At 44.3% G+C, this 26,472-nt stretch overlaps 1 protein-coding gene across 4 annotated transcripts in view; it reads right to left on the reverse strand.

The window, feature by feature from the left end:
• The window catches only part of LOC306948376 (LIM and senescent cell antigen-like-containing domain protein 1), a gene marked incomplete at both ends in the record, with an annotated part of 67,138 nt that overhangs the window by 21,723 nt on the left and 18,943 nt on the right, over positions 1-26,472 (reverse strand). For 2 of the 4 annotated variants that reach the window (XM_079537999.1, XM_079537998.1), the window contains one exon: positions 10,619-10,725. The exons of the other annotated variants lie outside the window; for them this stretch is intronic. In XM_079537999.1, coding sequence (XP_079394125.1) covers positions 10,619-10,725 — 107 coding nt within the window. Of the gene's footprint in view, positions 1-10,618; positions 10,726-26,472 lie in introns of those variants that run through there. 4 annotated transcript variants of the gene reach the window in all.

Raw genomic sequence — 26,472 nt, forward strand, 5'->3', positions numbered from 1 at the left:
GACCAGGGAGTGAGGAGTCATCAGGCCAGGAGGGGCTGCTGACATTCCCCAGAGCTGCATCAAGACCTACTTGCCTTGGTAGGGAGAGCAAGGAGAAGGTCAGTGTTGAATTGGAGGAGGTAAGTAGGGAGGAAGGTGACAGAGTGGCTCCTATTGGTACATGGGGGTCTCTGCAGATGCCAAAGCTGATGGCTGAGGTGACAACGAGAGAAAAAGGCAGAGAGGAGGGGAAGCATACCACTGCCGCTGTGAAAAACAGTAGGAAAATCAAATGTGCCTCTCTGTGGTTTCTCCGCTCCCACCAGGAAAAACTGCTTTCTCAGGAGAACTTTCCTGGCTGCCCACTGGTGCCAGTGGACAGGGACTCTTACAGAGAAGGCTGGGAGGCTGCGAGCCCTGCCGAGTGCCTTGCTCCATTCCCCAAATAGAAGTGCTCAGCAGTCACTGCTCCAAACAAGGTGCTTGGCAAAGGCAGCTGCTGCTTGGCAGTCTGCCCGGTGCCCCGAAATAACGCTGCCGGCTGAGAGCAAACCTGCTGCATCACCACTGCTTTCAGGAAGCCAAGCACCCCGTCGGGATGGATAAGCAAACAGAACACAGCCCTCCCTTTCCCACAGAGGTAGGGGTGATTTCACTTTAACTGTAGCATGCAAAATGCAGAACAACTAGAGGAGAAGCTTTGCCATTAAACCAGCATGAATCTGGAGTGCCACGTGCTGATTTCTGCACTGACCTTTTAAGTGCTAATTGGTCTTTACTGACATTGAAAACACTCCCGGGTTCTGCCTGTTGTAATTGTTCATCTCTACAAGCAATTGGAAATAAGGAGTAAATCTTTTCCATAATGAAGATGTACACAATATGTAGGCTTTTCATGTGCCCAGCACTGCTCTGCTTCTGTTGAAAAGGATGGAAAACCACCTTGAAACCACTGCAATAAAAACCAGGTGAATTCCAAGCGGTCCTGAAAGTTTCATCATTTGGCATTAGCCACAGAAAGCATGATTAAGCTTCTGTGGTGGGAGTTTAAGCAGGGCAAACAAAAAGACAACTCTATCTGTTGCAAATACTTCAGTATAAACGTATTCCAGTATAAACATGTCCAAAATATGCTTTGGTCTCTGCAAGTGGAGAAGGTTCACATTCCATCTCTTCATAAGGAAATGAACACGACTGGAGTAATCAGGTATGCAGCACCTTCCCACACAGCTTTTTTCATCAGCCATACAAGCACAGTGAGAAATTAGTCTCTAACAGGGTTCATAGAAAGGGAGAGCAATATTTAGTTGTAGTAATTTTCTGTTGCATTAAATATTAAAAACAAAAAAAAACCAACCAAACAAAAAAAAAACAGCCTACGGTATTGTCTTCCTGCTAATTGCAAACATTACCAAATGAAGCCACGATTTGTGTAAAATGATTTCTAATGAGGACAGATATTTGATCCTTTTTGAAAGGGCCATTTCTTCCGTTGCTACTATTTTTGCATCTTATACAGAGATAAAAACAAAACAAAAAGGCCAAGTGTTACACAGGTGCACTAGAAAATCTGTGCTACAAGAGACATGGCATCCGATCACAGTCATTTTTACCATATGCCTACTGTGTAGTTAACTGTATGGGTACTTCTCTGGGCTAAATGTACTGTACCCAAACTCTTCCAACTCAATAAATTTTAAAGATGCATTTACAACAATGCATTTCATATAATATAATTTCTATCCTCTTGCCTAACGAAAGAATAATAAAAAAGAAACCCACTCTAAAATGAATTTTCATCAACAAGGAGACAATATCAGGCCCAGTAAGCTTGAAAGAATATTTCTATTTGAATGTAAACATCAGAACACCAACTTCATATACTTCTAACATTTGAAAGCGTTTGGGCAGGATAACACTTAAACCTTTGGAAATCAAAGCAGTAGAAAGCAAAGTGAAAGAGAATTGAGAGCAGTCAGACAATTGCAACCAAATTACAATTAAGTGTTCGTGTGCTCCTCCTCCCTTGCTTAAGGAACAAATTCAAAGTCCAAATACACAAAAATGTACAAGGTTGATCTTTGCATCTCCTGACATTTCAAACCTTAGGAAATCTCTCAAAAATAACATTTTCCTGGCACTAATATTCAGTTCATGTCCCCTGCTACTGAAATTCACTACAAACACATCCCTGAATCCTTCAAGTAAAGGGAGATATCAATCTTTGTTCCTGCCCTCACTGTCCACCTGCACCGGCTGGTACCAATGCTTTCACAAACCGAGCCCTCTGACCTGAACAGCTCACCCAAGAGCTATAATTAATTCCTTGACTAAAAGTAACATCCAGCCTGCCAGGAAAGACTTCCACGATGTCCACGAAGTTCCTTATAGGGCTGAAATGACAGCCAGCAGCAGACTTTTTGGCTGTAAATGATGCTCTTATTATAGCAATGTCTGCACTGGAGACAACGTGCTAAGGACTGACCTTCAGCCTGGGTGCTGAGGGACAGCACTTGCTCGTCTCCCAGATCCTTCTCAATACTGCCACTAATCTGCACCTTCAGAAGAACTTTTTCACCTTCACTAAGTCTGCTTTTCTAGTCTCAGGTTTGTAACGATGAAGTTTTTCACTTCCTGAATTAAACAATTTGTTTGGGGTAGAAGGCAGCACGTGGTAAAGGAAACGTCTTTTCAGCTCTGCCTCTTTTAATTCGCTTCACTCACAAATTAAATTGCAATTGTGAGTCATTCTGGGGTTTGGTTTCCCATTTTTTTCTTCACATGTTCACTGCAGTTTCATCCAGCTTTAAAACCAGCAAGAGGGAAGGCAGCTAAGCCATCTTCAGTTATTACAGCAAAATTAAGCACTGGCACTAACATTCAACAGATGAAAGAGAATAATCTGAAGCAATTTGTGTTCCTAAGAGTCATGCATGAATCATGTATTGAGAAATAAAGCTAATCCAAAATAGCAGTACCCTTATACTCCATTACGACAGTCACAAAATTCTGTGTAACGCAAAGCAAGGGTCTTCATCCTGTATTTTATTAGCTATTGGGTATGGGTCTCACACACTTCAAGTAAGCACAAAGGAATTCCAGTAACAGTTACTGAATAGCAACACTTGCCAAACATTTTCCAATCCAAACGCTTAGTTGCAAGATTAAAAAAAAAATTTTTAATTAAATTTTCACCCCAACAGTTGACGGATCCTAAGTGAGTGAAGCAGGACTGAATGAATCCAATACACGCTTGTGATACCAGAAGCAACTTCGTGAGGAAAAATGGAAGAAATTCACATTTACCAGGCTTATCTGAGGGAGCGAAGCTGGGGTTCACTGGGCAATCTGCTCAGCAGAATAGAAGGGAACGGAGAGTGCAGGCAGGGCTTTTTGCTTTCAATCAGGGGGCTCAAGCCCTACCAAACCTCCTTCCTCTTTGCTACGTAACACTGAAGGTGTGGGTATAGTGTGAGGATTAGCTTAAAAAGGGAATGCTGTCTAAAAGTAAGCAACTGCTTGTACACTTCAGGCAAAATTCCTAACTTGCAGCTAGGTTGCTACCGGAGCTATACCAAGGCTGCAGTGCTGGCATGCACCTTATGAAAAGAAGATGACATGTAAGGAACAGCTTATTAAAGATATTAGAAACATAATGTATGCTTCATCTTTGAAGCCATCAAGGAAGAATGTGCAAAATAACATACCAAAAGCTGAACATCACATGAAACAAAAAGCTTGAAATGCAAACTTTCCGTACGGAAGAAGAGCAGAATAAGCAAGGGCAGTTTTGAGTCACTACTCCAAGTGGGTATCATTTTTCTATTAGTTGCATAGGAACAGAGTTTAAGAGCACAGTGTGCATGGACTTTACTGGCTAGAAAAGACAACAGCTTCACCTTCATCCATACATTCCTTGCTGAAAGAGCTGAATCTCTTGGATCTTTTATTTAGAAAGGCACAACTGAGAAATACTGCCAGGTATCGCTGGCTTTCTGCCAATTAGTTACTTTCTTTTTATTTTTTATGAGGCTAATAGCTAAAAACTTTTAATTAATTTTCTTCTAGCTCTATCACAACCAGAGCATGCAGAAAAAGCAGGAAAACTACAAGGAAGTATCACAAAAATCATGAAGCAAGTCCCTTTCGTTGGCTCCTGTCAATGTTATGACGCTTCATCTTGTTCATATATAAGGATGAATCTCAAAGCAACATACAGTCTCATGGAACAGCTGAGCAGCATCATCTGAAACCACTGCTCACAGGACAATATGTATGAAATCATTACTTCAGAATGCTGTCAAGAGCTACGTAAGGCCAGAACTTTCTACAAAGATGGCAGATACAAAGATGAAAAATGCCCACTGCCTGCACCTCCTATGACAAAATGAGCAAACAAAAAATGAATGACGTGCACTGTGGCACTGGATAACGCACACCAAAATTCAGAGCATCGCTTGCATTTGGGAAGCACCCTGAGATTCCTGGGTGCAAGTTGAGAGTGGAGGAGCTAGGAGATGGAAAAGCATCAGAGAATGTCACAGAGTGTCTGGGGAGCCCTGGAGCCACTGCTGGCTGCGAGCTGGGATTACCACCCAGGGAAGCCCCATAAAAGGCCCGCTCTCTTCTCTGTCTCCTGCACTTGGGCACTGTTAGAGCTGCTTCTGCATCTGGAGAGCATCATGGAACAGCACATGGGTCCCTCGAGGACACCCGTCAGCCTGGCATGTGGAACAGCTGAGAGACACCGGAAGAGAAAAACAGGAGAGAAACCCTGTACTACACCCTTTCCAAGCTTGTTCTCCCCAGCGCCTGCAGACTGCCTATTTAATAGATTGTGACGTCTACATATTAGCTTTCACAATTTAGCCTCTCCTCTGCAGAGTATTTCCATGCGTAAATTCAGTCCAGTGTGACGGACTTCATTCGAAGGAGAACTAAATTACAATGAAGAACAATGAGCAATCACGTTATATTTTCTGGAAAGAATGTTTGATAAGATGCTATCAAAACAGATGAAATCAAATGCAAAAAAAAAAAAACCCCAAAAACTACAATTTATACTTCCCCAGATAATGCTCTCAGAGCAACAAAGATCCTAGTTGCTATCATCACTGAAGCTCAACAAATTTGCGGAAATTGCTGACTGTTACAATGAAGCAAACGTAGGAGCAGCATGCTGTAGTTTCTGTCACGCAGGCATTTACCTCCAGTCATTTGGAGTCTCAGGAGGTTATAGTCACGGTGAGCAAGTCAAGCAAAACTGCGTTGGAGTTATTATGCAATCTGAAAGACAAGGGGTGAGCAAGAAGGCAAGAGAAATAGGGTGTGTTTGGTGTGCGTTATTTTAACCCCTAAAGTAATGAAATGAAAAGCACAAATGAAAAGCACGGCCTCTAGTCATTTGGATATCTCACAAGCTCTAAGTGTGGAAGTATTAAAATGGAACCGTGAAACACATTTTTGCTGGATGGAAGTTACTATAATTAATAGCAGTAAAAACTCAATGCTACCATTTACATGGACAAGTACTCTTTTCAATTAGAACATCTAGTGGATGAGCCAAAGCGTTTTTTTAATCAGGATTTCCAAAGCATCTGCTTCAGATTGATATTTTCAGGTCCCAATTGTATTACTCCAACAGAGTTTCTAGCCATCACAGTGATGAACTGCATTTTTTTTGTTTGCGACTGAACATTTATTTTCAAGCTTTTGATGATTTAACAAATTGGATTTTTTTTTTCTTTTTTCTTTTTTTTTTTTTTTTTTAACAACATACTGAAATATTACTGCTTTATTCACTAATACTGGCACTACGAGGAAGCTGAACTGAATGATAGAATCAGTAAGGTTGGAAAGGACCTCTAACATCATCCAGTCCAACCACCAGCCCACCCCCTCCATGCTCACTGACCACATCCCTCAGTGCCACATCCACACGGTTCCTAAACACCTCCAGGGATGGTGACTGCACCCCCTCCTTGGGCAGCCTGCACCACTGCCTCCCCACTCCTTCTGAGAAGAAATGCATCTGAACTCAACACTTCTCATTCTATCACTGTTCCCTAGGCAAAGATGCTGACCCCCACTGTGCCACAATTTCCTTTCAGGTCATTATAGAGACCAATGAGATCTCTCTGAGCCTCCTCTTCTCCAGACTAAACAATTTCAGTTCCCTCAGCTGCTCCCCATAAGACTTGTGTTCCAGACTCTCCACAGCTCTGTTGCCCTTCTCTGGACACACTTCATGGCCTCACTGTCTTTCTTGCAGTGAGAGGCCCAGAACTGAACATAGTACCTGAGGTGCAGCCTCACCAGAGCTGAGGACAATCACCTCCATGCTCTAGCTGACAACACTAATTCTGATACAAGCCAGGATGCCACTGGCCTTCTTGGTCACCTGGGCACACTGCTGGCTCATAATCAGCCAGCTGTCAACTAACACCCCCAGACCCTTCTCCTCCGCACAGCATTCTAGCCACTCTGCCCCAAGCGTGTAGCAATGCCTGGGGTTGTTGGGACCAAAATGCAAGACCCACCACTGGGACTTGTTGAACTTCATCCAATTGGTCTCAGTCCACAGATCCAACCTGTCCAGTTTCCTCTGAAGGGTCTTCCTAACCCCAGGCAGATCACTGCTTCCCCCCAGCTTGGCAAACTCACTGAAATCACACTCAATCTCCTTGTCCAGATCACCAATAAACATATAATTGGACCAGCCCCAATATCAACCCTAGGGGAACATCATTTGTGACTGATCACCATCTGCATTTAAGACCATTCACCACCACTCTCTGGGCTCAGCCTTCCAGCCAGTTCTTTACTCTGCAGAAAGAGGTTAAGTAAATGTTAACATTTGTGATGCTATTAAGAAATGTTGTCAGTGCAAATTAAATTAAGCAGGTTTCCAATTACAGATCTGTTCTTTCTGACTTCAGGGACAGGAGGTCATTGAGCACGACATGTGGCTGAAACACCTGCACCAATTTGCTGTCTGTTACATATAGGCTCTTGATGGCAGGCTGAGGAGACTACTGAGCTTGCACAACTCCTAGAATCTCAAAAGGCAAGGGAGACACTTGGCCCTACCACACTGCCATTATCTGGCAGCTGGGGGGAGTATTCATGTATTTCTTTTTATTCTCACCTACTTTTATTCTCTGTGAGCTTTGCAGCACAGAGTTTATCCCCCCAAGGCTGAGTGGGGTGTAAGAATGTGCTTATGTTTCCCATTTCATCTGCGAGGCAGCCTTTGTGCATGAAATTTTGGGGCACGTCCACGTGCCTGGAGCCAATGTGTGCAGGAGGGCAGGAGGCTGAACTGCCCTAGCAGGAAGACAGAGTTGCCAATTCAGAAACAGCAACCTACTTGCACAGATATACCCATCAGCTTCAGTGGTAGAGCACAAAGGGGCAGAAACTTTAACGCTGCTAATGTAGAGAGTATCTATTGAGCTTTCTGCATAGGAGAACAGAACAGTGAACTGTTTGGGTAACTAACAATCACTGAGTGAAGCTTGCCAAAGATTATTTGCAGCTAACGCTGAATTTCACTGGTAAAAACACGAGACTAAGCTCTTCTAAAGTCATTTACACTTTCAATTGTATTTGAATTTGATGAAACTTATTACAAGCGTAAGTATTAAAAAGAGAACTGCCCCTGCTTTTCCCAATGCCTTGAATTCCACTGTGGAATACAGCATCATTTTTTTCAGAGGAATCATTATGTATTTTGCAAAGAGCATGAGAATAGAAGTGGGACATGCAAAAATAGTGAACATGCTGCTTCTGTTAAGTGACTCCTAATGATTAATGATAAATGTATGCTTACAATTTCCTTTGCATCCTGTTTGCTGAGAAAAGAAAGAGTACCTCAGCACAGTTAGGGAATTTTTTGAACACCATTTCTAATGACAGAGCAAGACAAGATTTATCAGCGATGTCTTTTATTTTAATTTACCAAATTAATATAGCTGGAATAGAATAAGCCTATCCCTCAATTCAGAAAATGTATCAATAATAATTTAAAAAGCAGCTGATTTCCCAGCTTGCACACAGTTCAATAAGTTTTGTGTCTGTTCCATCTCTCAGAGATCTGCCCTGCCCTACCTCACTGATCTGGGAGCTGCTATTTATGGCTGTCAGTGGCTTTCCTTGAAATGGCCTCACTCTCCTCCACAGGGTTGATTGGGGCTCCCCAGCCCCCTCAGGACCCACAGATATCCAACACTGCGTGAATGCCCCTCGAGATGATCTGGCACCTACGTTCAGCACATGGTTGGAAAGACTCTGTGAAGTGTAAAAATGTATTTTTCAGCCTTCTAGTGTAAACTACAGAACTTAACGGTAAGAGCCCAGCGATACCGCCATGGTCCTTCCTGGAAAAGACTGAGGGAAATGTGCTCAGAGACTGACTCATCATAAACTAAATAGCAGATCTGAGAGACAATGATGGGGTCAAACCTTTGGCTGAAGCAACATGAATGGACACAGATGCTGAGGATCAGCTTCCTGTTATGGAGCTCAGAATCTCACAGCACACAGCCTAGCATGAAATTATGTTGACATGGAAACCTATTTTTATGCTGTAAAGAAAACTGTTTCAAGAAACTTAGGTTATTGGAAATGTAATACATAAGCACTGTACATGTTTAGGAGATTGAGCACATTGCTTTCCAGCCCAGTGCAAGAGCACAGCACCCTAAGTATGGGAAACCCTAAGGAAATGACCAAGTCAAGTACATTTTTGGCCCAGGATTAGAAAAATACAGTAGTTTAACTGAGAAAGAAGTTTACAGTACTCTGCTCCTGAGGGCTGATATTATGTAGAACATCTGGATTCATGTTCACACAATATTCAAAGGAGACAGAAGAAAGAGCTGCAGGGAGAAAATACAGGAGGGCATGACAAAGCCAATGAGGATGGCAAGCTATATTTAGCAGACATGAAAGAAACCTCTTGTCTTTCTTGTGGACTCTAGATACTCCCAAAACACGTGCTAAGGACAGGCATCCTTGTCGCTGGGGAGGGAGGAGCACATGATAAAAGCCAGAGTTTTCCAGTGTTAGAAAATCAAAGGACTATTTCTCTTCACTCCAATTGCTCCTGGCCCTGTTGTTATGGCATTATTTTATAGTTACAATAGCACAGCCTTCTGTTGAGGAGAATGCAGCAGAAATCATAAAATAAGGCTACCTGGCAACACGGACTGAAATAGAACAAAAAACAGGTTAGGAGGGAGCAAGGTCTACTTTGACTAAGCACCCACTGCTCAAGATAGAGACAAGCACAATAGGGCTCCAGTCCTCTGCAAGTGCTCTGCCCTGACCTGATTCACCAGTAGCCCGATTTGCCATTTCCTCTGCTTGCATTTTATTTTGCAAGATCAATCCTTGTCTCATATTGCTTGTCTTGAACCGGAAGAGGCTCAGGAAAGGATCAAACCACTCAGATTCATACTGGTGCAGGCAACACATTCCCACCCACAAACGGGTCCCACCTTTGTGTGCATAGAGCAGGCTGCTGTATGCAAGAGAAACACCATGGCTTATTTTCATAAGCTGTAAAAAGCAGTTTTCACTTCCCTAATAAGATATATTCTTCCTCACAGCTAGTGTTGCATAAAGGAAACTAAACAAAATATAGCCAAGAGTCTGTGCGCATCTTTATCTACTAAGTGTGATTATTCTGTAATCATATGAGTATACTATCAATCAGTGCTATTAAAAGCCCATCTAAGAAATTCATTTGGAATTAATACTCAAAATGGATGTTAAGCACACCTAACAAAAAAAAGAACAAATCTCTGAATGCCTGTCTCTCTGGAATTGGTAATGAAAGTGCAGTAACAAAACCTACATAAGTTACACACTCCTCCAATGCAATGCACAAATATCCACAATGAAAAATACTCTAAAAATAAAACCAAAGAAAAGGCAGTGGGGCGTAGGAAGTGCTTCCTCTCCAACGACGCTTCTGTTAGCATTTACACAAGAATATTTTCCGGGGAGCCTGACGTGGAAACAGGTTGCTTGTACGCTAAGCATACTGAGAAAAAATAAATTCAGCATTTTTACATTTCGCATGTGTATCTGCACTTGCTCATGTTACATACAACCCCCTTCTCCTTCTGCTCTGAGCAGAGGCTCTTAGAAAACCCCACACAGGCTCAGGAGGCCATAGCACCAGGAAGATGGCCACAGCCACCAACTGCTGCTTGCCCTCCCTCCCTATGGCTGGGCCCAGTGGCTCGGCTGCATTCTGTACCTTCAGCCCCATCCCCGAAGAACACCTCTGTGACCTGGGGGACAGCCTGACTTTCCCTAGTATTCCATCCCTGGCCTGGGGGGCTCAACTGCCCTTGCTCTGGATGGCAAAAAAAAACCAATCCTAAATCAGCAAAGCTGCAAGGCTGTGGCAAGCTGCTGGCTTGGCAAAGAGGAGGCAGAGGTGCCACCATCAGCTGGCAGCTACCCATCCCACACGCAGAAGGCAGTCACGCTGCCACATGGTCCCTGCATGCTTCCTATATCCCTCTTGCTACGTCCTCCTGTGCTTCAGGACTGCACACGTGCAGCATAGTCGTGCCGGCATTGCGCCTGCTGGCAGCCCCGGCCCTGCCCCTGGTTCCGCACTCACCTCAGCTTCTCCTCCTGCGACACAGGCAGCCCCACGCTATCCGGGCGATCCCGTCTCCTCCTGTACAGACCTGACTGTGACAGCTCCTTCAGCTGCAGGGCTGTCATATTTCTCTACCTAGAGCTTTTGTGTTGTTGTTGGGGGGGTGTTTTGGCTTTGGGTTGTCTTCCTCCCCTCCAGATGAGCCTGCTTGCCAAGACGCCCGGAGAGAAGAGGCTCGGCGTCTGCACACCTGCGCTGCCGGAGCCGCGAACCTCTGCAGGCAGGCAGCCGCCTCTGGCTTCCTGTTCCTCATAGGTACACACCCTCCTGCAGGGCACCACGTTTCCTTTATCGCTCGATCACACCTCGGGGATGGCCGCCACAGGCTGCCCGGTGCCCCGCTGCTTTGCTCACGTTGCGACACGAGAGCTCCGGTGTGTGCGGTGCCAATGGCACAGCCCAGGCAGCATCGAGCAAAAAAGGGGCGAAAAAAGAAAATCCATGGGGCCCCAAGGAGCTAGGAACTCTTCCCCGCTGTAATTTATGACACAAAGAAACTTATAAGCACTATAAAAATGCGGAGCTACTCAAGCACATAAGCACACTCTCATACAGAGATTCATTCAGCAAACAGCAGCAAGGTAACTTCAGAAATCAGCACTGAAATACTCTTCTGGAAGCACAGTGACACTGTGCTGGTCAGAAAATGACCTTTCCCCCCCCCCTACTCTCAGCTACCAGAACACAACCCCCTGTCTTTTGTCACATTCTGCAGTGATGGAGCGTCCCTGTGTTGGTTGCAAAGCAGGAATGAAACCGCTGAAGGTTTCCTGTGGGACAGGAAGATGGCCAGCAGATATTTGCAAGCTGTGTGTCTCTTCTCAATTAGTAATGGAAGTCTTCATTTGAACTGGAAAGTCTTTTGAAGAAAACCTCATTGCTACTGACAAAACATTCACGCTGCTCTGATTTTATTCACGGCACAAACAAACCCTGAATTCACAGTTCTCACTTCTGTGATGCAAAGGGATGAGGCTTTTTTTTGTTGTCTTTTATTGTCTTTTTTTTTTTTTTTTTTTGAAGAATTCACATTTAATAAAAGCAGAGAAACCTAACACTTGGTCTAGGAAAGGAAACGATCTATTTGGTGTGAATTTCAGAGATTATTGTTCAAGTGTTTACTTTGCAGTGGAATACATAGAAGAGAGCATTATTGTAATCCTTGTCACAGAGGGCAGTCTAAAATATGTACTAATGAGTAAGTCCCTCCTTATCAGTTATGTCAAGATTTCCAGACAGAACAGAAGCACAGTAATCCTGTATAATATTATGAATGTGCTTCAGCCTAGAGTGTCATCAAAATATAATCTAAAACACTGCAAGATGGAAAAAGAGAAATTACTGTGGAATCCCATAACATGCCAAACAGATGATGGTTGGAGAGATTCAGAGTGATTTATATGATGTTTAAAGGCTGCACACATTGAAATGTCAACAAGAGCTCCACAGCCATACTCCTGTCCTCAGAAAAATGAGAGAGACCGGTCGCAATATCTGCCTAAACACGCTGCATTCCAGATTCAAACAAAGTGCTTCAAATCATTTCTCAGTGCACAATAGGATGAGCTCAGCTAAATGACTGCTCCCTGCAGTCAGTCAGTGGGTTGATGCAATGTGAACGCTGTGATGGGCTCAGGATGGAGGTGGCAGACGCCCACAGCACAGCAACCTCTAATCATTATCAACGGGTTTTGTTTAAGTACCAGCGTAGCAATGATACCTCTTTGTTCAAACAATTAATTTTAAACAGTAACAATCTAAAACGTGTGCTTTTGTATTATGAGATAAGCCCATCAAAAATTAACAGAATTGCTCTTTACAAAGCCACCGGGGATCCAATCCACTCCAATCTAAAGCAAGGCAAGATGGTTGTTTTTTACAACAGAGCTGGCTGTCAACTAACTCTGCAGCATGCATTTTTTGCTGGCTTCTACAGCACACCTCAGTGGGGGTGTAAGCTGCTTTAGAAAAGACTTTCTTCCTGGAGACAAGAGGAGAAGATCACAGACAAGCTATCTATCTATTAGGAAGAAATCCCAGTGGGATTCCTTTTCTGCCCTGTGGGATCCCGCAGCAATCCTCATGGGAAAGGAGGCTTCAAGTCTGAAGTTGCTCAAATGCAAAGTTCCATTTCAAATACACATTGTAAAGATGGTTTCCAGTGAGGTGTTGGAGAATGCAAATGCCTTTTGCCCACTAACTTGCTGAAACATTTCCCGAAAGCAACACAGCTGGAGACAGCTCTGCAGGAAAAATTCCCCAGGCAAGTGCCTACTGCCCCCCTTCCTTCTCCAGCCTTTCAGCCTCTACCTTCTGTTTATAATTCTATTCTAAGAGATTACGTTCTTACATTCCTCCTGCATAGGAGGGGGCTACTTGGATCTTTCACATTCCAGGGGAATTTTTGAGGACAGGCCAAGTTACCACCGCTCCTCTTGCTACCGACAATACATTGCCTCCTTTTATGTTCTGTACTTTGAAGATTCATCCTTCAAATTTCAGTGCATGCTTCTTCGCTCAAGCAACCAGCCTTCCTCCTTCCTCCAAAGAAAAAGTTCTGCTTACCGTCTGGTTCATAATCATAGAATCATAGAATGGCCTGGGTTGAAAAGGACCACAATGATCATCTGGTTTCAACCCCCCTGCTATGTGCAGGGTCACCAACCAGCAGACCAGGCTGCCCAGAGCCACCTCCAGCCTGGCCTTGAATGCCTCCAGGGATGGGGCATCCACAGCCTCCTTGGGCAACCTGTTCCAGTGTGTCACCACCCTCTGTGTGAAAAACTTCCTCCTAATATCTAAGCTAAACCTCCCCTGTCTCAGTTTAAGACCATTCCCCCTTGTCCTATCACTATCCACCCTCATAAACAGCCATTCCCCCTCCTGTTCACATGCTCCCTTCAAGTATTGGAAGGCCCCAATGAGGTCATGATGAAAACCATACTCTCAGTGTTTTGTTAAAGGGAAATATTCACCTGTGTCTAAGCAGCAAAAGACAAAACCTAAACAGAAATGACGCAGTCCTTCATCCATCCCACATTATGTGGTAAAAGGGTCATGCTTGAGTTTTCACTTAACCCCTACAAAGCATTTATCTTGATATGTCACATCTGAATGTCACTGATATCTTGCACCTGAAAAGTGTTTTGCAACTGCTATTCCTTGCAAGTGTTTAGAAAAGTGCTCAAAATGCTGGGGAAATACTACTGTTTTGTGGGTATTCAGAAGAACTTTGCAATTTTAAAATCATTTAAGACAAGTTAAGACTGGTTATATTTCACTGTGCTGAGAAGGATAATTCATGACGCTAAAGCCCATGATGTAGATATAGTAATAATAATAATAATAACAAAACCCCAAAACACCAAATACTTCTAATTCAGCACATTACTTGATGAGTTCTTATGCGTAGAGAATGCACATTAACTACAGAAAGTAGGGAAGACAAGGTTTCAGCATTCTCATTCCACACAGGGAAGCCTTTATCAATGTTACTGATCTTTATTTTCCACTCCAGTGGCACATCCTTGCATTTTTAACTTTGAACAGACCACCCAATTTCAATCAAATTTAGTTTGAAGATTTTCGAAGCGATAGGAAAAGCTGTTTACAGGGCAGCACAAAAGGTCAAAAAAAATAAATCCAAAGAGCATTGCAAGGAGAGTATACAAATGCCTCCAGAGCACACACAGTTAAAAGGTGGCAGCAGTGGGGGCGGAAAGGAGTGCAGATTTCTCCACCCACATTGTTTCTCCATCCCCCATTGCTGACCCAGCTTATCACTGGGATGAGTTTCTCAAGAGGGATGCATCCAAAGTGTTGGTTTTCGGCTGTTTCTCACAAGGTCTGGAAGGAAAACACTCTTGAAAGTCAAGATTAAAAATAAAATTACAAAAACAAACAAACAATAACTGCTCGCTTTTCCATGCTTTTCCTTGGAGAGCCTTCCCACTGACACGAGAAGCAGCTGTGCTCCTGGTTTGCTGTCCATATAGCATATGGCTCTGGGTGCCAAAGAATCCTGCCCCATGCCTTGGGCCAGCGCTGGAGAAGATAAAGATAAAAGGAAACGAGCAGAGAGAAATCAAGCCACAGATCTAAGCGCTTGAACCTTGAAAAGAAAATTTCAAAGCTTTGTGGGAGCCTAAACTGTTGATTCAAGGAGCTAAATAATTGCCTAATTACATGCTTCCTTCCTTGTGTCTAATGGGACTCCAACATCTGCTCAGATGTTTCTTACCCTGCTCCACTTAGCAATCAATCAAGCCTGATGTATGCATATTTAATGTGTGGATTGCACTAAGTGTGGGGCACTTCATCCACTGCAAAGCCCTACTTGGATTTACATCCATTACACAGTCTAAAAGTGCAAGAGCTGCCATTTGCCAGTAGCTGCTGTCTTTTTAAACTACTACTACTTCCCTGCCATAAAAAAGTAAAGCAAAAAGCTGCACGGTGATGCACTCAACACCCACACAAGCAGGGGCTCACTCAATCCAACAAAGCACTTTGGGATTTGAGGGGGCAGTGGACCGGTGAGGTGGCCACCCATGGGTGCTGTGGTGAGGATGGGCAGCCCTCCTTGCCCCTGCTCCGGCCATACCAACAGCACCTCGCCATCGAGCTTTCAGCAAATGTTATTTCAAGAATAATAATATAAAAATATAAGAGTGAGCGTGGGAAAAAATCTTCAGTTGATCTGGACACAAACCAAGTTCTTTTGGCTGCCTCCTCCAGACTCTGCACCCCATGACCTTCTGCCCAACGAATGCATAAAATTCAGCTGTAAAGCACACATCTGTCTCCGGCAAGCAGAATCCAGCTTGAGGCTGAGCTTTACAACACCTCCCTCTGCTGGGAAAATGCTGCCTTACTGCTCAGTCCCATTATTCCTCTCTGCATCCAGGAAGAGCTGCAGAGGGATCAAAACGTGCTTCAGTAATTCAGTCAGCAGCCAAGCTGAGAAGTGAAAGGACTGACAGACCAGCAGCTGAAAATGATGGTTAGTATTATTACTAGAATTGTATCAGTTGGTGACCACTGCATGAGCAGGCATGCAAAGAAGAAAATATGACACAGCACAAACCAGATCTCCTTGCTATTTGTAAATAAGCCTATTATGAAGAGTGATAGTCAAGGTGGAAAGCAGTTGAACTGTTAAGATAGATAGGATTACTAACATTGTCACTGAACTCCACGGGATAAACATGTTAAAAAAAACCCAAAACAAACGGGGAGCTGAGGGTATAAAGCCAGCACATTCAGAATTTTAACTGCTTTTAAAAGTCTGGGACACATGGGAAAATACAGGTAAGGCACACAAGCAATTCCCAATCTGCATTTCTTGAGAGGTTTTACTGTCTTGCCATTAAAAGCCTCTTCCCAAAAGAGATTTTCGAATCCAATAAGAAATAAACTTTTTAGATTTAGCTGCTTTGTTTCTTTATGATGCATGAGGATAACCTGAGGAGCGTTATTTTTAAGGAAGTTGTCTTCCACTTGCATTTTACCACTATAGATATATACAGAATATCTTATGCATTGTAATGGGATAAAACATCCCAGAAAATGGGGTTAAAGCTCCCGTAAGGCAGCTGGCTTACTAAACAATGAAAAGTCCCCAGGTACATGCTATGAAAGGCTGAGCAGAGCCTCAAGAAGAGGGAAGAAGAAAAGAGGAAAGAGGAAAGAAGAAAGCAGAACCATAAAGTGGTGGAAAGTGAAGAATGCAGCCCGGAGAGCAACTCCTTGAATCAACTTGCAAGTTTAGGCTTCCATGAAGATTTGAAACTTTCTTTTTTCTGCATTAGTAGCACTAGAAATGATCATAGAATCATAGAATGGCTTGGGTTGGAAGAGACCTCAAGGATTATCAAGCTCCAACTTCCCTGCCACAGGCAGGGCCACCAACTTCCACATTCAATACTAGACCAGGCTGCCCGGGACCCCATCCAACCTGGCCTTGAACACCTCCAAGGATGGGGCATCCACAGCCTCTCTGGGCAGCCTGTTCCAGCACCTCACCACTCTCTCTGTAAAGAACTTCCCCTTGACATCCAACCTAAATCTTCCCTCCCTCAACTTCAAACCATTTCCCCTTGTCCTGCTGTTATCTACCCTTCCAAAGAGTTGATTCCCCTCCTATTTGTAGGCTCTTTTTAGGTACTGAAAGGCTGCAATGAGGTCACCCCACAGCCTTCCTTTCTCCAGGCTGAACAAGCCCAGTTCCCTCAGCCTGTCAAAATAACACATAGAAAGAGGTCTTCTGCTCTGACCAGCATTTCCAAAAAAGGTAGAAAGCAGTGGTTGTTAGACGTTATCACTTAGTAATGTACCAAAATTGTCACCTTTAAGAGGCCAGAGGTTAATGATTTCAAAAGTAAAAACTAATATACTCTTTTACAATGTAAGAATATAAGATACTCCTACGCAATATAGGAATGTAAGACACAGCTTGTGTCTAGGAAAACACAACTGAATGCACGTGAAGACATAAGAAATATAGGTATGGTGCAATTTTCAGTCACTCAAAAGATCTTAGTGTATATATAGATATATATATACACACAGAGAGACACTTTTTGGTTTCATAGTTATTAGTATCTATACTCTGCATCCCTGCAAAAAAAACTCCATACAGGAAAAGAAGTTCACAGTACAAAAGAAACAGAACTCATCCTAAAAATTATGAATAATGTAAACTGGAAACACTCACTCTTTAACGCTAAAAACATTATTTTTGGATTCAGCAGAGCAAAGAAAAAATACAACCTCATACAGATTTTTCAGAACATTTTAAAGCATACGACAAACATACCTAGGACTCCTATATTAGAGCAAATATGCCAAAAAAGCACTGATGCCCCAGCTGAGGAGGTTTGCTTCTCTGGCAGAACAACTGAATTTGAACATAAAGAACGGCCTCAAATCGCACCAGAGGTGACAACTTCTGCACCAGCTGGGACTGATCCCTTCCTCCCACGTAATCACACTTTGAGTGTTGCACACTTTCAGTCACTCTGTGGTGGTCTTTCCAAAACACATCGTCTTTCCCAGCCCAATGACCAATAACAGTGTAGTTGCCCAAAGCTATGAGCAGTGGGGTGCATCTGCAAACCAACCCTGAATCTTCTCTTCTGTAAGCATGGGTGAGCACAAAATGCCTTCCCTAAAAACCCTCCAGATGAGCAGCAGCTGAAAGACTACCGAGAACACCGGTACACATTTCAAGAGCAATGAAGGGTTCCATTACAGCTCTGTATCGGTGCTGTTTGCTTTTAGCAGTGATACAACCCAGCAGGATAAATTATCACTTATCCTCTTCCTAACTGCATATATCACTGTTCTGTGCGTGGCCCCTGCTCATAAGATTTTCCCTGCAAGTAACTAGAAGACCACATAACATGTCGCCAAACTTTTGGCTTGCATTCAAGCAGCAAGCAGAGACAGACAGAAACACAAGCGGGTGAACACTTACAGACAGGGTGTAGCCTCGCTGACAGCAGGCTCGCAATAAGCAGCCTTCTCCCTTATATAGCTTTACACTGTATACTCACTGTTTGCATGTTTTCCCCATGGTTATTACTGGTAGTTGTGATAAAGGGAAAAAGAAAGAAAAAAAAAAGTGACTTAGCCAACCACTTCCTTCTTTCACTCTGTAAAAAGTTCACACAGTGAAGAAGAAAATAAATACGCCAAACAAAATTCCCAGTTTCAGCTCCACGAAATCCATCACACAAATTGTCCATTCCAAAACCACCACAAGAGAGAAAGATGCAAATCCTCTCCCCAGAAGCAGGAATACAGCTTTAATTATATCACCTGTATTTTTAAAAATGACAAGTTCAAAACTACCAAAACCTGCAGAGAGAACAGCCAGCAGCTGTAGATCCACTTCTTGGGACCACTCAGATGTTCTCATCTTACACACATCCTGCTATCCCAGGGACTTCAGTCATCTCCTGAGGTATAACTTCGTTTTTAGTTCTTTTATGCTGACACCAGCAGTTCTTAGGTGGATTACCTCATGCTTACAGGCTGAACTGCGGATGATTCCAGCATAAGGTTTTGGAAAGGGCCCATGTGTCCAGTGCGTGCTTATCGCCAAGGGTGTCCTCATTCAGGGATCAAAAGGCAAAGAAACAGGCAACAACACTGTGCATAAACCTTGAAATCTCAAAGAACATGAGTGTCTTATGTCCTCAGCTAGAAAGAGCAACTCCTGGCTTCACAGGTAAGCAGCAGTACACTTAACCTAGCCAGCAGAAAACCCTCACTAATGTCAAATGGAAGGAGAAGCCCCTCTCTCCTCACTCCCACACCTGCTTAGAAATGAGGAAAACTCTTTGATTTTCTTCTTTTCTGATCCAGCTTCGTTCTCCACCTCTTGGAAGACCACTGCCCTTCTCTGCCAGCTTTGGCACCGGGCACAGTCTAACTGGGAATAGAAAACAATCAGCTCCTCTTAGAGCAGATTAGCGAGATCAATCCGCATGGCTAAACAGGAGCTGAGCTGCACTGCTGGAGTGTGGACATAGGGCCAATTCAGTTTCCCTAAAGAAATCTGAATTTGTTGACACCATTTCAAAGGCCCCATGCAATCCTTTACAGGCTAAAGCAGCAACATCACACAGAATCACAGTGGTTGAAGGGGCCTCTGGGGATCGTATAGTCCAACCTCCTGCTAAAGCAAAGAAGCAGAAAGCCAGAGCTGAGTAAAGGGAAGGCTCACAAGGCCACAGCCACCACAGAGGTCACACAGCTGGGCAGAACTTCCAAGCTCGGTTCACACAGCAGCACAGCTCTAGGAAACATGCAGGAGCAGATCTACCTGCCAGTATTCTCCCCACACGCTCTTCATTAAGTGGCTTGTGGCCTGGAACGGCTTACAGAGAACAAATTATGAAGATGCAGTTCTCACATGTTGTGCAACCTGCCTAAAGGTAGCTTTCTTCCATTTGCACTGGACAGAGTAAGCAGAACAATTATAAAGGCTTCATATTTTCTATTCACAAATATCTAACTGTCCTAACGCTATTTAACCACTCATTAGCAATAGAGGTTACAAGACATTCATAAAGGAATTCAAGAAAATTGCTGTTCTTTCCTTGATCATTCAGAAAAGTATTTACCAGTTTGTGTGTTTACGGACAGAACTAGCATTTCTGTCCTCTTTAGTTTGTTTTAGAAAACTGAACTTAAAAGAAAATATATCATGGGAAAACATGACTGCTTGCCCTCGGTGCTCCAAAGCAGTGAAACTGAGCAGGGTAGCCCTATTTTTACAAGAGCATTTAATGGAGAAAGTGATGTGCTGCTTTGAGACCCAGCATTTCTGCAAGCATTTGACAGTGGCGCTAAAGGTAATGCAGAAATAATTTCCATTTGGATATTTTAAACTGTACTTATCACAGAATCATAAAATCACAGAATGGCTTGCATTGGAAGGGCTCCAAATGTCACGTAGTTCCAGTTCCCTCACCAGGGGCAGGATTGCCAACCACTAGATCAGACTGCCCAAGAACCCATCAAGCCTGGCCTTGATCGCCTTCAGAGATGTACTCAGAACACTTTAGTATATTTATCTGCAATATTCAATGCATCTCTGAAGTCTGTTGCACAGTGTTTAATTCCTTCTTGCAAGATTTTTGTCAGAAAATGCATTTATCTCATTAACCTTTTCTTAAATGTTTTGAACGCATGCATCAAATAATGCTATCCCACACCAGCAGTACATTTGCTTTCCCTTCACTATGTCTCCCCGCACCCTGCCTTTCTTTCCTTCTATTTCTGTCTTTAGGCCACTTCACTTTATCACTAACCCTTTTCTCTGGGCAAATTAACAATATAAGTTATCTTTCCAAGCTGCTGTTTCCTATACCACTACACAGTGCTTCCTCATATAAACTTCTTATCTCTTCCGGTGAAGGCCCTTCAAGCACAAAAACAGCAGAGTTGTATTAAATTTATCAGTAGACAGCTGCTAATCTAGAAGAAAGGACAAGCTACAGCTTTGTCTCTCAAAAGAAGCATGGCGAATGTCAAGGTTGCTATCGAGGATGAAGAAAATCACCATGAAACATGGTGTTTCTGCATTACAGAATGAAAGAGAGGCCTCACCACTGCAATGCATATTATTTCATACATTGCTCATATGCATTTTCATAGGAAGCTGAGGAGAGTGAGTTGATTCATGATGACTGCAAAAGCCGCATGACTTAAGAGGAAGATGCCAAGCATCATTAAAAAGGAACTAGGAAAATGTGTGTTAACTTTTAAATAAACACTTTTTAAAACAAGTTTGAGTCACTTATTAAGGAATTCGGACTGAGTAAAGTCTGTTTTTCAGTTTTGTTCTCTCTGAAGCAAAGGGGCCACAAGAACAGCCGTAGTCAATGCTGTATGACTGAACCTGCACAACTGGGGTTAACATCACTCTAACAGCAGCACACAGATGGGGACAGGTCCCCACAGCTGCTCTGGGACAGGTCTGTGTCCTTCTCCCTGCCTCGGGCAGTTTGGGCATCTCCCCATGAGGATGTCTTGGAAGTGCCTGCAGTGCTGGGGCTGGCGTAGAAGCCAGACAGTCACACCCTGCAGCTGCCTGCCCTGTCACCCTCAGATCACCATTCCCTGGGCAAAACAAGCAGAAGGAAGCATGTCTCCATGCCTCAGTTGTCCCAGTTTGCTGAGGGTGTAGACATGAGATGACTGAGCAGATCTAGCCACTCTATACCACTGATGGGGCACTGTTCCTCTTCTTAGGTTCCCTTGTTCTTCCTTCCCCATTACTGCACTCCTCCTTCCCCTCTCTGCCAGCTCCAGCCTCAAGGAGCAGCACCCTCCTGTAACCACCTCCTGCTGAAGCAGCTCAGCAGAACAGGACAGGTTTTAGGGTGGATGGGTTAGTGAATTCAGCTGAGGTAGAGTGTAGGATACATGCCACTCTCAGCACAAGGGAGGGAAGGAGGAGTGCGCAGGAAGCATCTGCATTTCTGGAGCATCTATCCTACGAAGAAAGGTTGAGGGAGTTGGGCTTGTTCAGCCTACAGAAAAAAAAATCTCTGGGAAGACCTCATTGCTTTTCAGTACTTGAAGGGAGCTTATTAACAGAAGGGAGACAGACTTTTTATAATGCCTGATAGGGCAGAACAAGGGAGAATGGCTTTAAACTAAAAGAGGGCAGGTTTAGGTTAGATGCTAGGAGGAACTTCTTCACTCAAAGGACAGTGAGGCACTGGCAAAGCTGCCCAGAGAAGCTGTGGTGCCCCATCCCTGGAGGCGCTCAAGGCCAGGTTGGATGGGGCTCTGGGCAGCCTCAGCTGGTGGGGGGCAGCCCTGCCCACGGCAGGGGTTGGAGCTGGATGGGCTGTGAGGTCCCTTCCAACCCAAACTAGTCTATGATTTCAACAGAAGTGGGAGGTTCCCACAACATCCTAGCACGTTTGTCCCCTCCTGCCAAAGTGGTGGTGGGAGGTAACTCCAGCAGCTGTGGAAGGCTGAGGGCAGCTGTAAGCCACAGAGGTTGTGGGGATGCCAGAATTGAGCAGAACTTCATAAGATCAGTATTGTGCTCTTCTTCACGTCCTTCTGATCCTGGTCCTCTCAAGGCTCGCAATCATCTTTCCCTGTTAATCAGAACCCATGATGTGCTTCCCCTTGCCAGTGGAGAGCAGCTTTCATACATCTCAGCAGCCACCTGAACGTGAGATGCAGCCAAACAAGAGGTAATTAGAACCCGTGAGCCAAGACAACTCTCAGAACTGTCCTCACACCCCGCTGCGGTGCTGAGAACCGCAGCAGAACCTGACAACTACTTGACACCTCCCTCCCTTGCTTCTCACCGAACCCTCCCACCGCTTCCGGCCTGCTTTTTCTTTGTCCGAACCGATTCCCATTTAAGGCACCTTCAAGCACCTCCCCGAGCCCCGTCCTGCACCCCTGTCCTGCACGCAGCAGCCGCTGGGGTTTGCGGGCGATGCCGGCGCGGCCCCGCAGGTGGAGCCGGAGAGCCACGCAGTGCCGTGGGCTGCCCTCCTTCATACCGTGACACGTCCTGAAGGCACAGCTGGACTAACAGCCACAAACGGGGCCCCCCGCGGTTTCCCTCGCACTCCGATCTGTCAGTGCAGTCAAAGCTGCCGTTCAAGGACTAACTCCGTGTCTCAAGTCTGCTTGCAACCAAAGGATGGTGGTAAATTCCTTCAAATCAAAGCTGGGTCTCAAGACCAGCCTCACCTGGATGTGGACAAGAAGCCAAAACTGCAGCTGTTCAAATACAGCCAGTCAAACATTGCTTGCTCTCAAATGCTGAGAGGACAGACACCCGTTTCTCTCCTGCTGAGCCCTGCAATATTTAACGCAGCTTCTGAAAAAATGCTGTTGCTGCACCAGAAACAGCTGATCAGAGGAAGTATTCGGTGCTGGGAGCTGTCAAAAACTTCCTCTTCTTTAACAAGCACAGCAATAACAGCAGAGGGGCTGGACCCTTCCACCAATGTGCTCCTGGAAGAAGTGGAAGCAGTGCTTCATTTGTTGAGCAAGAGAGTGAAACAACAGATTTTACGCCAGAACCAACAAATGCAACACACCAGATACTTTCTGAATCCCTGAAGTCATTTATGCTCACCTAGCTGCCCACTTTTAATCCTTCCCTGCTCCTGCTTACTGTTAAAACTTCATTTACAAAGCCAAGGGCTGCATCAACCAGCCCCTAAAGCCAGCATCCTCATGGCCAGAAAGGAAAAGAGATCCTTCTTAAAGTGACATGTGTATCAGAGACACATCAGGGTCTCCATTTTGCCCCTGCTGACTTCACCATCTCATTTCTAGGGGATGAGCCACAGGAGAACATGCTGTTCAGTGGGGAGAGCAATTCTAATTCCCGGATTAGGCTATCATATTCCTCCTAACTCACTGTCAGGGTCTGCAGATGCATTAAAACAGATAAGCCACTTGTGGAAGCATCACTGTCCCTAGATTTCAGCACAGCAGTGTGCACCAGCTAGCTGCGCTTTCGCTAGTCCTTTTCAATTGCCTTTGGGCTTTAACAAGGGCGCTCTGTTACCCTCCTCTGGCAGAACTGCTCTCAGGCTGTCCCAGTGATGAATACACAACCCTTTCAAAAAAAAATCTAGGTCAACTCTCCTTTGTATTTTACACACAACATTTCCAAAATAAGACTGATTTTCTGTGCAAGCACATCATAATGTCAAGCATTCAACGCATATTCCAGATCTCTTTTTGATATGCTGCAGCCATTTGAATTCTCCTTCTTGAGTGCTTCACTCAGCACTTCTCTTTGTGAAATTTCAGCCTCTTCATTATGGACCCCCTCTCCAGCTTGCCAAGACCATTCTGGATCCTTCTCCTGTGCCCTCTAAGGCTGCTGTTAACCCTTCCAAGGCAAGAACACCTGCGAGCTTCACAAGCTGACTTCCGTCTCCTGCACCCAGATCGCTGATCAAATTATTGTCTGCACATGGGAAAGGAGGAATTCCTGCAAGGTGATGTCAGGAAGGTCCACGTCTGTGACCATACCATAACAAGAATTCCCGCCCAAACACTTTTTTTCTTCTTTTTTTTCCTAGCAGCTACATAACTGGCAATTTTATCCAAGCAAGCATTTCCAACCTGAAAAGTGCTTTCCTGTGAAATACAGCTGGCACCAGTGAGACCCAGCACAGAGTCCAAACTGATCTTTCAAGGAGGAGATGAGGAAGATGAGTTGGTTGCAGCAGTGCTTCTGCAAATGGAAGCAAAATACAGTAGCAGGAGAGGGTGGTGGATGCAAAGGGGCAGGAGAAGGAGCAGGGCTTGTGGTCCAACAGTTAACCACAGTGGCTCTGGAACACCTCTCTCCTGTTTGCTTGTGGAATTTTGTCCAAGCCAACAGCAGTAGATACACCCTATTCATTCTCTCCCATTCCTTGTTATCCATGCTCACCTGTCTGAGTTGGAATACTGACTGCTTTGAAAACACCTCTTAGAAATACACACTTCTCTTTAAACACTTCACTATTCCCTTAGTAGTTATACACCAAGTGTTAACTATAGCCATACTCTGCTAGCAAAGTTAGGCTGACTGGACTTTAATTCTCCAGTAGTCTAGTTTTGCCACCTTTTTCAAATATAAATACCACATTCACACATTCACTCTTCTGCTCACCCTCTGGGACCGCTTACACGGGCTCTAAGGAAGCATCATTAATGAGTATTACTGCAGGGTCTGTGCTGCTGCTGGCACATAGCCATATTATTAAGCCAAAATACTACAGAAGATGTATCACACTGTTGCATGTTAATGTTGAAAAAAGCATTTTTTCTCAACATTATTGTTGCACTCTGCTATTAAGGATTAAGAAGTAACAATGGCAGCCAGGGGAAAGTAAACAAAATCTAACGTAAAATGGAAAGTTAAGTCTGTGCAGTGGCAAGGAAAGAGCAGAACATAGATCTCTTCTTAGGACTAATTTACACATTTTATCCCAGTCCAGGCTGCATTCACTGCCAGATGTGTGAAGCTGGAAGCACAGAAGCAGGCTGCAGCATGATTCTCATGCTGCAAAACTGAATCCTACAACAGTGTCAACAGGCTGCCCTGTCTCCAGCATGCCTTGGACGGGGCAATGAGATAACACTGAAGACATGGCTCTTACAGAGCATCCAAGAGGCACAGCCTTCATTACCTATAAACACTTTACTCCTGAACTCTCTGGCCCCAGCACTTGGAAGGATCTACAGTGCTGTTCCTCACTACAGAACAGCAGAGAGAGCTGGGACATGAATACCTGCGTGGGGAAAAGATGACAAGTCAGAACACCTGCTGACTGCAAAGCCTGGGTTCCTTTCAAGTGGAATTTGCTCCACGCCTAGATTAAGGAAATGTACAGATAATGCTGTAATTCAGCTGTCTATGGGAATCCTTGCAGGTAAAATCTTCTGGGTTACTTTTTGACTGCAGTATTATAACAAAATCATTTACAAGTTTATATTTAACAAAAAGACTACAGGGATAGATTTAGGCAGCAGCAGTGAGACAAACAAGTTATTACATATCAGAACAGCGAAGATGAGCTCAGTGAAATGGCTTATTTTTTTCGGAGGGGAAATACAGTGAGTCACTCTTTAAAATTTCAAGCGTTCCCCCATATAACCTCTCCCTAGACTGTAAAGTACTTTGCTGAGTCTCAACTTTTGAATAAAAATCTGTATCAATGTAAAACTGCCCTGAACTTTTTTGCTACATATGGTTTGGGGCATTTGTATATGAAGAACACAAATTGCTTCCATGTGTGTAATAGAGAATTTTTCCGTGCTTACTCTTCCACCTCACCCACTGCGTTGCCTTCCGCTCCTGGCCTTTCCCCACCCTATTTAGGAAGATGAGAAAATGAAGAGTGCAAAGACATATAAGGATTTGTGTTCTGCAAGCTTTCTAACCAACTGGAAATACAAGCAACATGCTTTCTGAAGGTCATGGCAGCCTGAACACTTTCCCTCCACAGGCCAGCCCAATCTAACCTGCGGGTCCATCTTGCATTTCAGTGCCTTTACTCTCAGGAACTCCTTCAGGCCAGCAGCACTGAAGTCATACACCTGCAGCAATCATACCAGCATCCTGTCCAGCTCCATTGCCCAAGCTGATTTCCAGACCTTGCCCATCACCTCAGTGAGTGGCTTATCCAGGAACTTATTTTACGGACCAGTGCTTTTACAGCAGTGCAGGTGGAAGGTGCAGCATTACAAGCCAAAAAAAAGTGAGGCACGATTGCATGGAAGCAAAAGGGTATTCCTCAGAAGACACCTCAAAA

The sequence above is a fragment of the Tetrao urogallus genome, assembly GCF_951394365.1.
Source record: "Tetrao urogallus genome assembly, chromosome: 1".
NCBI classification, from domain to species: Eukaryota; Metazoa; Chordata; class Aves; order Galliformes; family Phasianidae; genus Tetrao; species Tetrao urogallus.